Raw genomic sequence first — 12550 nt, 5'->3', positions numbered from 1 at the left:
CTCGTTTCCCAAACCATTTCTTTTCTAGCCATCTTTCCAGCTCCTCTGTCACTTCCTCTGCCACCGTATGCGGTCCCAAAAACATTTAGGCAGGAAAAATCAAATGCACAGGTATAGTATAGGTGGTACCTTGCTCGATAGTAGTAACTGTGAGAGAGATCTCGGGAGTCCTAGTGGACAATTACTTAAATATGAGCCAGCAGTGTGCTGCAGCTGCCAAAAAAGCCAACAGAGTGCTAGGCTGCATTAACAGAGGGATAGAATCAAGATCACGTGAAGTACTAATACCACTTTACAATGCCTTGGTAAGGCCACACCTGGAATACTGCATCCAGTTTTGGTCACCACGATGTAAAAAAGATGTTGAGACTCTAGAAAGAGTACAGAGAAGAGCAACAAAGATGATTGGGGGACTGGAGGCTAAAACATATAGGGAACGGTTGCTGGAATTGGGTATGTGTAGTTTAATGAAGAGAAGGGTGAGGGGTGACATGATAGCAGTGTTCCAATATCTCAGGGGCTGCCACAAAGAAGAAGGAGTCAAGCTACTCTCCAAAGCACCTGGAAGCAGGACAAGAAGCAACGGATGGAAACTAGTCAAGGAGAGAAGCAACCTAGAACTAAGGAGAAACTTCCTGACAGTTAGAACAATTAACCAGTGGAACAGCCTGCCTCCAGAAGTGGTGAATGCTCCAACACTGGAAGTTTTTAAGAGGAGACTGGCCAGCCACTTGTCTGAAATGGTACAGGGTTTCCTGCCTGAGCAGGGGGTTGGACTAGATGACCTCCAAGGTCCCTTCCAACATTATTATTATTATAAAAGAAGTTTCTGATACTAAAAAAAAAAGTTCAGTCAATTCCAACTTCTTATAAAAAATATATCTCGTGAACTGATGAACGACTGCATTGGAGCTGGAAAGAAGTTGTCGCACGGGTCCGATCAGGGGTGGGAGGGGGGGGCGTTTCTGCCACGCATTAACCGGTTCTCCGAACTCAAAAGAAATTAGCTACCGATTCTACAGAACCAGTGTGAACCGGCTGAATCCTACTTCTAGGGATCTCTGTCTTTCTAATCCCATCAGCTCAAAGCTTCCTGGCTCCAATCTTTCTGAAAGGATTATCAAATCTGCATTTCTACAGACCTGGTTTCTGCTTGGGGCAGAGAGACTTGGGCTTGCTTTCCTTTGGGGAAATATAATATTATAATATAATATTCTGTCCTTTGTGGACTTCCGCTGGCGGCGCGGCGCTGAAGACAGCCTCCCCTGGCTGCCCGCGGCTCAGCTGTTTGTTTTTTTTGCCCGAAACAGCGCCGATCAGCTGTTCGGGCGAAATTGAAGCCCCCTCCTCGGGAGAAGAGGAGGGGGTGAGGCCCCAGGTAGGGGTAGAGTTCTCCGAGGCCGCCTGAGCTTTGAGCTTGGGCGGCTGAAGGATCGAACTCCCCCGAAGCCTGGGTTGCTCCCAGCTGGCCGTCGTCTCTGCTCCGAACTTCCTGGAGCAGAGCCAGGCGTCTGCGAACCAGCCCTGCCTGATGAAAGGACTATGATTTAAAGGAGCAGGCAGAGCGGTACAAGAGGAAAAGGTGAAGAGGACTATTTTACTGTACTCTCTAACTTGTTGGACTTTTTAAACTTTAATTGAAAGTGCGTCATAATTGAGGATTAAAAGATGGCGGCTAAACCTCCCTCTAAAACTCTTCGGAGTGGAGGATCCTCGCCGGTGCAACAATCATCACTACAGGCATTGCACCCTCCTGAAGTGCTGACATCGAAGGATTTGCGAGATGCCTTGGATAAACATGCCCAGGTACTTTTGGAATCAATTAATCAATCAATTGCTGATAAATTTGCACAGATGGAGGAGAAATTGGAGAAATTTGAGGAAAGAATGGAAGAGAGGATGGAACAGAAGTACAGCGTGATGAAGGTAGACATTTTGACTTCAGTGCATAAAGTGGCGGAATGTGTGGAAGATTTAGATGAAAAAGTGGATGATTTGGCTCAAAGGAATGCTATACTAGAAGTAAAAGCACGGGAGAATGAAATTGAAAGAGGCAAGTTGGAAAGGGAGTTAAGCCATGCCCAATATTACCAGATGCAGTTTGCTGTCAGAATTAGAGGCTTAAAAGAGAATGTTAAAGAAGATTTAAAGCAGCTGATCTCTGAGGCTCTCGAAGGGGTATTGAACCAGCCAGCATCTGAAATAAGAGCAGCTATGGATAAAGTGTTTCGGGTGAATTCATGGATTGCCAGACAGAGAAAGTTGCCTAGAGATGTGGTGGTTTATTTTGCAAAAAGAGAAATTAGAGATCAAGTTATACAAGCTGCCTATGATGCTAAGGTTGTGATTGCTGAACAAGAAGTCTTGGTTTTAAAAGAAATTCCTCCAAGGATTTTAAGGGGAAGAAAGGACTATACATTTCTTGTGCAAGAGCTCAAGCAAAGAGATATAAGGTTCAGATGGGAGATTCCAGAGGGGCTGATGGTGATGTATGAAGGTAAAAGGTATAGGCTGACTACTGTGAAACAAGCACGTGATTTCTACAATAATGTCTTAAAAGCAACCTCATTAACGCTCCTGGAAGCTGGAAAGGGATCTGGAGAAGAAGAACAACAAGAGGAGGAAACAGAGGAAAATGGTGCTGGAGGAGATCAAGCTACAATCTCTTTGGATGATCCTAGAGAGCAAAGAGTGACGCGTGCTGCTTTAAAACGAGCAAAGAAAATAAAAGAACAAGATCAGCAAAAGTCTTCAGATTCTTCACATCGCATTCATAGCCAAGCTGTGGGAGGAGCACGGCCTAAAGTAACCAGTCCTATCAAAGCTGTGGTCCAAGAGCTTCTCGAGGATATACATGGCAACTAAATTTTTAACCTGGAATGTTAATGGACTAAACTCACCGCAGAAGAGGAAGAAAGTTTTTCAATATTTAAAACAATTTAAGATAGATGTTATATGCCTGCAAGAAACGCATATTAGAGTTTTGGATCAAAAGTATTTATTGAACTCGAGGCTGGGTACGCAATTTGTTGCTTCTGCAGAGAATAAGAAAAATGGAGTGGTTGTTTATGTTAAAAGTGCCTTAACAGCGGACCTAATTGAAGCAGATAAGCATGGAAGATATGTTATGATCGAGCTGTTGTTTGAAGGTAAAAAGACGCTTTTAGTTGGATTATATGCTCCAAATCAACAACAAGCTGACTTTTTTAGTTTACTTCATACAAAGCTTACCCAGTTGGATTATAAATCCTTTATTTTTATGGGGGACTGGAATGGAGTTATGGATGTACAGTTGGATAAGGCTGGAGCCTTTAAACGCATTCCAAGTCACGCTAGACTGCCTAAATCTTTTTTTGAAATGAAGGATGACCTGGAATTGCGAGATATTTGGCGTGAGAGACATTTGCGGGAGAAGGATTATACATTTTATTCTGATAGACACCAATCTTTTTCGAGGATTGATTTTATTTTGTTGACTAATGATCTTCTTTTGAGAACTAAAAAGGTGAAAATCTGCGCAAGAATTATCTCTGATCACAGTCCAGTGTGGTTGGAGATTGATAAGGAAAGAGGAGATAGACGCTCATGGCGCGTAAATGAGAATTTGTTTAGAAATCAGAGAAATGTGGAAGAATGCAAACAGCGGATGAAGGATTTTTTTGAGATGAATATGAATAAGGGTACCTCTATGGATATGGTTTGGGATGCTAGCAAGGCCTATATGAGAGGGGTGTTGATATATATGAATAATAGACATAGACGTGCAGTGGAAACTAGAAGGAAAGAACTGGAGAATGAAATAAAGGAAAAAGAAAAGGCTTTGATTTTGAACCCAGAGGAGGTGAAGATCAAGGAGGCTATTAGACTGTTACGAGGACAATTTGATAAATTAATGGCTGATCAAGTGGCGACCAATCTGCGGTTTGCTAGGCATAATACTTTTTGCAATGCTAATAAGCCAGGCAGATGGTTGGCTTATAGACTGAGGAAAAAACAAAGGGCATCTAATATAGATAAGATTGAGCATAAAGGAAGGGTTGTGTATCAACAGAATCTTATTAAGGATGCCTTTGTGGATTTTTATTCGAAATTATATACTAAAGAGGACATTAATGCAAAAGATATTGATACGTATTTGGAGAAGGCTAGCATCCCGGTTCTTACGCAAGTACAAAAAGAGGGGATTAACCAACTGATTACAGAAGAAGAAATTTTTACAGCTATTAAGGAACTGAAGGTGGATAAAGCACCAGGCACTGATGGCTTGACTGCGGCCTATTATAAAAACTTACAATTAGAGATGATAAAACCGTTAAAGGAACTGTTCCAGACAATCCAGAGGGGGGGAAAGGTGCCCCCGTCTTGGAGAACAGCTTTTATCTCTTTGATTCCGAAGGAAGACCAGGATGCTACTTTAGTTAAAAATTACAGACCGATATCGCTTTTAAATACAGATTATAAGATATTTGCTAAGGTTTTGGCTAATAGACTGATGAGGGTTCTGCAACAGGTGATTCATGGGGACCAAACGGGGTTTATTAGTGGAAGACAAATGAAAACCAATGTGAGACATATAGTTGATGTGTTAGAGTTTTTGGAAAGGCACAACCAGATCTCTGCTGCGCTAATCTTTTTAGATGCTGAAAAGGCTTTTGATCAATTGAACTGGCAATTTTTGTTGAAAGTTTTAGACAAAATGGATTTTGGGGAAAAATTTTTACAACCGATTAGGGCATTATACCAAAAACAAACTGCCCGAATTATAGTTAACAATAGTTTGACAACAGTATGTAATATTGAGAAGGGCACAAGGCAAGGCTGTCCGCTATCGCCCTTGTTATTTATATTAACATTAGAGATACTATTGGTTAAGATTCGGAATTCGGAAAAAATTAAGGGGATACAAGTTGGAGATCAGGATTACAGATTGAGAGCATTTGCAGATGATCTGGTTGTTACAGTGACCCAGCCAGAGAACTCTGTTGTGGACCTGATGGAGATAATAACACAATATGGGAAGGTTTCTGGATTTAAAGTAAATATACAGAAAACTAAAATTTTGGCTAGAAATATGACAGTTTCGCAGAAGGCTCTCCTAGAAGGATTAACTGGATTTGAGATTGTTAAAAGGGTTAAATATTTGGGGGTGATTTTGTCGCCCTCTAATACAAAGCTATATAAAAATAATTATGAAAAGTTATGGGGGAAAATTCAAAAAGAACTGGAGAGTTGGGAAAAATTGCAATTGTCTTTGTTGGGACGGATTGCAGCAGTGAAAATGAATGTCCTGCCCAAATTTTTATTCTTATTTCAAATGATACCGATTCTTAAGAAAGACTCTAACTTGGAGGAATGGCAGCGTGGTATCAATAAATTTGTGTGGGCAGGGAAAAAGCCACGAGTTAAACTTAAGATTATGCAGGATACTCGTGAGAGAGGTGGCCTTAAAATGCCTAATTTTAAATTATATTATGAAGCTGCTGCACTAGTAGGAATAAGTGATTGGATTAATTTGACACAATCGAGGTTATTAAATCTTGAGGGCCATGATCTGTTGTTTGGCTGGCATGCATATTTGCTGTATGATAAGAAGGTAGATACTGTGTTTAGGATGCATATTTTAAGACAGGCATTGCTGAGAGTTTGGAAGAAGTATAGACATAAGTTAAGCAGCAAGATACCATTGTGGGCAATCCCAAAACACGCAATAGAAAATATACATGCTGGTTTCAAACATGATGAGACTACTTACAAGGAAATTTTAAGTTTGGAAAGGAATATTTGGTGCTTGAAATCATATAGTTTCTTGCGAGAAGAGAAGGTTGTTCAGACTTGGTTTCAATATATTCAGTTACAGGCCAGGTGGAAAGAAGATCAAAAAAATGGATTTGCAACGACTGATGAAAATTTGATAAAGCAAATTAGAAATCAAGGACCAGCACATATTAAACGGATATATCTTGCATTGATAGAGATCGATTCAGAAACAGAGCTTGTTAAGGATTGTATGATAAAATGGGCCCAAAACATTCAGGAAGTTATTACAATGGACACGTGGGAAAAGATCTGGGTGAGGAATGTAAAATTCACTCAAGCTCAAAGTTTAAGAGAGAACTTTTACAAAATGTTTTATAGATGGCATCTAGATCCTAAAAAGCTTGCAAGTATGTATCCGAATTATCAGCCTAAATGTTGGAGGTGTGGTGATGAAGAGGCAACATATTTTCACATATGGTGGACATGTAAAAAGGTCAAGGCTTTTTGGATAAAAGTCTGGTGGAATATGCAGAAGATTTTTAAACGGAGGATAAAGTTTTGTCCGCAATTTTTTTTGTTGGGAATAATTGTTGACGCTACAGTTGTGGACTCTAAGTTGATGTTGAATTTAGTTACGGCAGCAAGACTTTTGATAGGTCAATATTGGAAGAAAGAGGAACTGCCGACTATACAAGAGTGGATTTTAAAGGTTTCCGACTTGGCAGAGATGGCGAAGATTTCGGCCTATTTGAAAGATTACTCGCAAGAACATTATATTATGGAATGGAGAAAATGGATTGAGTTTATCCAGAATAAGTATAGGGTCAAGAAGTTTTATCTAGCATTTGAATAAGTCTTCTTTCGTTTTCTTTTTTCTTTTTTTATTTTGTCTTCTATATATATTTAATAATGCTAAGTTTTGTTTGATCCTATATAAGTTAGAGAGTGATGGATTTTAGAATTTATAGTTGTTAGTATATGGTTGTTTATGATTGCCTTTTTATATATATATACCTTGTATTTAGCTCTGGGAAGTCCGGGGGGGGGAGGGGGGTTAGGGGGAGGTGGGGGGGGAGGAGGGAGGGGGGGAGGGGGGGGGAAGGGGGGAGGTAGGGAGGGGAGGAGGGAGGGGGAAGGGGGTTTTTTAAAGGAAAACTGTATTTTTAAAACTTTTCAATAAAAAAAAAAATATTCTGTCCTTTGTAATATCCCCCACCCCAAATATTCCCTTCTCTATGAGGGTGGGTGGGTGTTGACTTCCAACAATTGCACACATGCAAATGACACAGGCAGGTATTAATAACATTATTCTCAAGCCTTACAGCTCAGTGCGGAAGACCAGGCCACTGCCTGCTAATAACCGGGAACAGATTTCATCGATCTTTTCATTTTGACCCACAGTAAGATGCTCCTTCCAGCCTCCTACGATGCCTATAGGTGGGAAACAATCCAAGAAAACAAAATCAGCGAATCCTGTTTTCTGAGCTCTTTTACGACTATTTTTTTTACTTCAGCAATGGAGTGCATTCTTCTTTCTTTCAGAGGGTCCCTACAGTTGGACCAACCGGTCCCCAGAGAGATTGAATATGAGGGGAGGAGGATTACAAATAGAACACCGGATCTGCGTGTCAATACGGATTGTTAATGAAATACAGGTAGTCTTCAATTTCTGTCAGAAATGGAGCCTGCCCTTTAAGGTCACAGGTTTTGATGGTAGTAATATAGGTCAGTCATGTGACTGACCCAATTTTACTATCTTTTTTGCAGCAATCATTAAGTAGCCATAGTAGTCGTAAAACAAATGCGATGGTCATTAAGCGAACACAGCAGTCCTTAAGTGTACCAGTGGTTTGTGATGGGTATGGTTTCGCCAACAAGCAGAAATAAATACCAGTTTGGGGCAAAATGTTGTAAAGTGTCCATGTGACCATGGAAAGCTTAAATGACCATAATTGTGGCCTGCTTGCCCACCTGAAGTTCAGTCATGTGACTGTGGGGAGGGGGGACTCCTGACCATCATGTCAGAAGAATAATTTGGGGTTCCAATTTGAGTCGGGGCTGCACAAGAATAAATAAAAATGAGATCCAGACAGTTGTGAGGAAAGAAGAAATATTTATTCCTAAATGCAAAACAGTTTGCATTTAGGGGCAGGCTGCAAAGAAATGGTGTATAGCAGAAGATTTTTTTATAGGGGGAGCTTGTCCGGAGTGTTACATGCTGATTGTAGGGTGACACTTGAGAGGTGCATCTGTGTGGGGATGTGTATGTGGGTGTGTTTATTCTTATGAATATGCAGTTCCCCTGGGAGACATTATTTAATTAACTCTGTGTTTGCAGACCTTAGCTTTTTGATATGTGGATTAGGTCTGGGTAACTTATTTTGGAGTTTGAGGAAGTTTGTTAATTTATTAACATGGAGACACTGATTTTTAGACCATTGTGGATTCTTTTAATAGAATAGAATTGAATAACAGAGTTGAAAGGGACCTTGGAGGTCATCTAGTCCAACCCCCTGGTTAGGCAGGAAACCCTATACCATTTCAGACAAATGGTTGTCCAATGTCTTCTTAAAAACATCCAGTGTTGGATGTTAACTCTGCGTTTAACTCAGATCCTAGCTACCATCTCAGAACAAAAAGTTTAACTTTTTACCTTCTTTTCTAAAAAATAATAATAATCACAAATTGTGACTGCCATCTAATGGACTAAGCAGAAAAAACCTCTTTCATGTACAACAGATTTCTGATTTGAAACTCTCCTGCTTTATATTTGATCCACATCCATTCTTCCCAACTATTTGGCACATTTTCCTCCTATTTTTGGCTGCATCCTTTGTGGTTGAAACAACACTATTTTATTTTTATTTTATTTTAATCCTATTTATATCCCGCCCTTCTCCGAAGACTCAGGGTGGCTTACAATTTAAGCACAAACAAATGTGCTTAGCAATAGCCTTCATTCTATGTATATGCCTGCTTATTAGGGCTTTCCCCCCCCCCAAGCGGCATTATTACAAAGTCAGCTTAATTGCCCCCAACAATCTGGGTCCTCATTTTACCTACCTCGGAAGGATGGAAGGCTGAGTCAACCTTGAGCCTGGTGGGATGCGAACCTGCACTAATTGCAGGCAGCTGGTGTTACTTAAGGAGGCATTAGCCCACTGCTCCACCAAGGCTCTTTACTAGCAGTAAAATATATAAGGAAAAATCCTGTCAACCATGTACAACCAGTTATTTCATCTCTGCTAATTCATGTATGCTGATAAATACTTAAAAATGAAGATACGCCCTAAAAATGCATCTATGGGCTCTTATTAATCGATCGAGTTAATCACTGCCAATTTCTCTTCTTCACTGTTCTATCCTGAAATGTCTAGATTTGCAAACTGGACAACTTAAGAGTGTTCCTTCGCAACTCTTCTGAAGTCGATGCTTGTGCTTTGCTTTTGTTTTTTCACCACAGGTCATCCTATTAACATTCAACTTCAGTTCTGTTCCTCACCTTTTCTTATGAAGGGCGACAAGTCTTGGTTCATCACGAAGGCAGGCAAAGTGCGGTAATTGGCCATGGAGTTGGCTTTCATCGTCTCAAATTTTGTATGTTCAACGACCTCCTTCAGAACTGGTTCTGGGAGTATGAAGTCGAGGAATTGAGCGACCTTCTGGATTTCTCTGGCCGGATCCTAGGACAAATATGGAGAGAATTCTTGCTATGTTTTGATGCTTTCTTGACTGAAATGGTTAGAAAACGGAGCTTGCTGTTTTCTCGTTTAGTCCAGAGGCAATCCACAATAAGCTCCGTTCTCCAACAAAACGAGCATTTTTATACCTCATCTTTGGGCCCTAACCGGAGCACCTTGTATAAATTTTCTCTTGTAATCTTTTGTATTTTATCTATATTTGCCTATTTTATACCCTCTACAGCAGACATGTCAAACACAAACACAAGTGGTTTCATGTGGCCCACAAAGCCATCCTGGAAACAGTGAGGGAATGGCCCCACTGCCTTGGCCTTGGCCCAGAGACCCTCCTTCTGCCAGAGACCCTCAGATCTGTCCCACTCCTGCCCAGGCCCCCATAGGCACCCTTGATGCAAACGATGTAGAGCTGGCCACACCCACCCAGTAGGCCATACGCACTCTAGCCACACCCACCCAGTAGGCCACGCCCACCCTGGCCATACCCACCTGGCCCCCTGAGGGCAACCGCAATGCTGATGCGGCCCTCAATGAAATTGAGTTTGACACCCCTGCTCTACAGTATAGCACTGGCTTCCAGTTTCTTTCAGGCTGTGATTCAGAGTGCTGATTATCATCTCTAAAACCCTGCATGTTACAGGGCCAGTTTATCTATGGGATCACCTTCCTATCCATCATGTCCAATAGGATGGGTGCATCCAGATCCCTTCCCGTACATGTCATCTAGTGGGTCCAGGAAGCATGCCTTCTGAGTAGCAGCCCCTGCCCTAGGAATCACCCTGCCACCCAAGATCTGGCAGGCCCCCCACCCTCCTAGCTTTCTGCAAGACTTAAAAAGCTTATTGCTCTTCTCTCCCCAGATATGAATCTGGTTATGGCTTCTTATATATTGGAGACTATTGGTTTAGGACACTAGGAATTGAGATCTTATTGTTTTGAGTTTTCTTAATGTTCCTGATACTGTTGTTCTGAGTTGCCGAGAGCTATGGCTCGTAAGATGGGCCATGCACAATGAACTTTCCTTAGGCCCTACCGCTTGTATTTGTTATCTCCTATCTCATGTTTGAAATTTGTTTGTTGTATCCTGTGTGTATGTGCGCACATAAGGAGCTTACTTCTTTTATGTCTTCATAAAAGATATACAGAATTGGGTGACGGCCCTTAGCCTCCCACCAGCCTCGGACATGCTCAAACCAAGAGCCCCAGGCAACTGCAAAAAAAAAAAAAAGACAAGAGAATCTTGATTTACCTTACTATTCTTTCTGCTTCATAACTCTAGGCTCTACCACCTTTGCCCTCCAAATGGTTGTCATGGGTGATGAACTATCTTGGTTGAGAATGATGGGAACTATAGTTCTTGGGGAAATGATGCCTTTCAGCTTCTCGGATTTAAGGGAAAAATCATTAACCATTTTTTTCCAGAAGTCACAAAATTATCTTTGGTACAGAGAGATCCCTACTTCTTTTTCAAGAATAGTTTGGTAACTATGCTTCATGTTTTCTGTAAGCCCAATGGTGACTGCCATCCAAAGTTTCCTTATGGCAACATGGGTGGCAAGTAAATTTAATAAATTAAATTGATCGTGATGGCATGATCACATATTGCTGCTGAGGATTCAGCAAACAATCGCCTCCCACATGCTTTTCATACCTATTATTTCTGTGGCTTCCACCTACTTTTTCCTGTAAGGAAGTTCTCTAAAAACTGATCCGAGTTCCCTGGCTCCGGCATCACCTGGTTCATGCGGTGAAAATGGTAATAGGAAACAATGGTGTCCTTAACATTCCTAGCGACATAAATGATCTGCAGAAAGGACAGAAAACCATAAAGACTATAGGATAACATTTTCATACGCATGCATATATATATCTATGTGGTTTCTAAGAGTTGACACTGACCTGATGGCACATAATCAAAATCATATATATACACATGCACATTCACACAAACACACATCTTGCTCTGTCTAATGTAATTCCTATTCACTGCCTCTTTTCCAGCACATAAAATTATCCTAAACTGTCCAAGCTTCAAACTCTGCCAAATTCAACCTATTAAGCCTCTCACTTTCATGTTCCTTGCAAGATTCTATTACCATAACTTTATAACAAAAGTAGGATTGGCCTGCATGACTTTTGTTTTCCTATCGGGTCTACCTTGAAAAACTGAGATTCCATCAACCATATTGCAGTTGTTCTAACCTTGCAATTCTGTTCCCAGAAGGAAGGTGGGAGAAGCTGGACTGGGAGGTGAGATTTCAGGGTGCGCGGGGAAGGCATTGCCTCTGCCATTTCCAAACCTGCAACATGGGGATGGGGGTGGGTGGGAGAGGGATGGACATTGTTCAGGTTCGTGGTAAGGAAAACCTTTCTCATCAGCCCCATGAAGCAGTACCGTGTTACTCACCTGAAGATATGGGTTTTATAGGAAAAAAGTCTATGAAGGGAATCCGTTCATATATGGGAGCCCTTGCACATTTCTGTTTGTCTCCTCCATGCTGTATCATGTCCACTATTTCTTGCATCCAGGTAGTCCCTGGTATGAGGAACGTGGAGAACAGATAGATCAATCTAAAGATTGGGTTCTTGTTCCTTGGTCTTTCTACTTTAAGCTTCGTACCTCTTCCCCCAAAACTATTTCATCATGCTCTTCCACATCTCCTCCCCACTTACCTGCTTTGGGATAAGTGCAAATGAGAAGGTCATCAGGCTGGGCTTTAAAATTCCTTAAGAGTTCCAGGTTTGCAGCAGTACTATCAAGTAAAGAGGTTCCTTCAACTTCCACCAGTTTTGAACGTTTGAGTAACCTCAGATCAAACTCTTCCAATGCCTTTCTTAAAAGCTCCATGATTGATTGGAAAAGCCAGGAGAAAGGAGTTTATAAGAGGAGGACCTGCAGAGATGTGATCACAAATTTTTGGGGTTCAGTGTTCCAGGTTTGCAAAGATTCTGCTCCAGAGTTCCCTTTGAATGAAAGAGTCACATTTTCATCCTGCACTATATAAATTCATGTCTGTCTCCACCCACTTTCTCTTTTGTTTACTAAAATTTCTGCAAGGGCTGGAAATTTGATGATGTGCATATATTCCAGGCAG

At 41.2% G+C, this 12550-nt stretch overlaps 1 protein-coding gene across 1 annotated transcript; it reads right to left on the bottom strand.

Annotated features, from left to right (window-relative positions):
- Positions 1-7075: 7075 nt before the first annotated feature.
- On the bottom strand, positions 7076-12303 carry LOC308678373 (sulfotransferase 1C2-like; the record flags this gene model as incomplete). The annotated part of the gene is made up of 7 exons (XM_081345520.1): positions 7076-7188; positions 9260-9440; positions 10571-10665; positions 11133-11259; positions 11658-11755; positions 11863-11991; positions 12129-12303. 7 exons carry the CDS (start codon positions 12301-12303, stop codon positions 7076-7078), a joined length of 918 nt encoding a protein of 305 aa, XP_081201646.1.
- Between the last annotated feature and the right edge of the window lie 247 nt (positions 12304-12550).

Source organism: Vipera berus (assembly GCF_964194415.1).
Source record: "Vipera berus genome assembly, chromosome: Z".
Taxonomy (NCBI): Eukaryota; Metazoa; Chordata; class Lepidosauria; order Squamata; family Viperidae; genus Vipera; species Vipera berus.
Note: the sequence above shows the minus strand (reverse complement) of the source record. Positions and strands in the feature narration are given on the sequence as shown.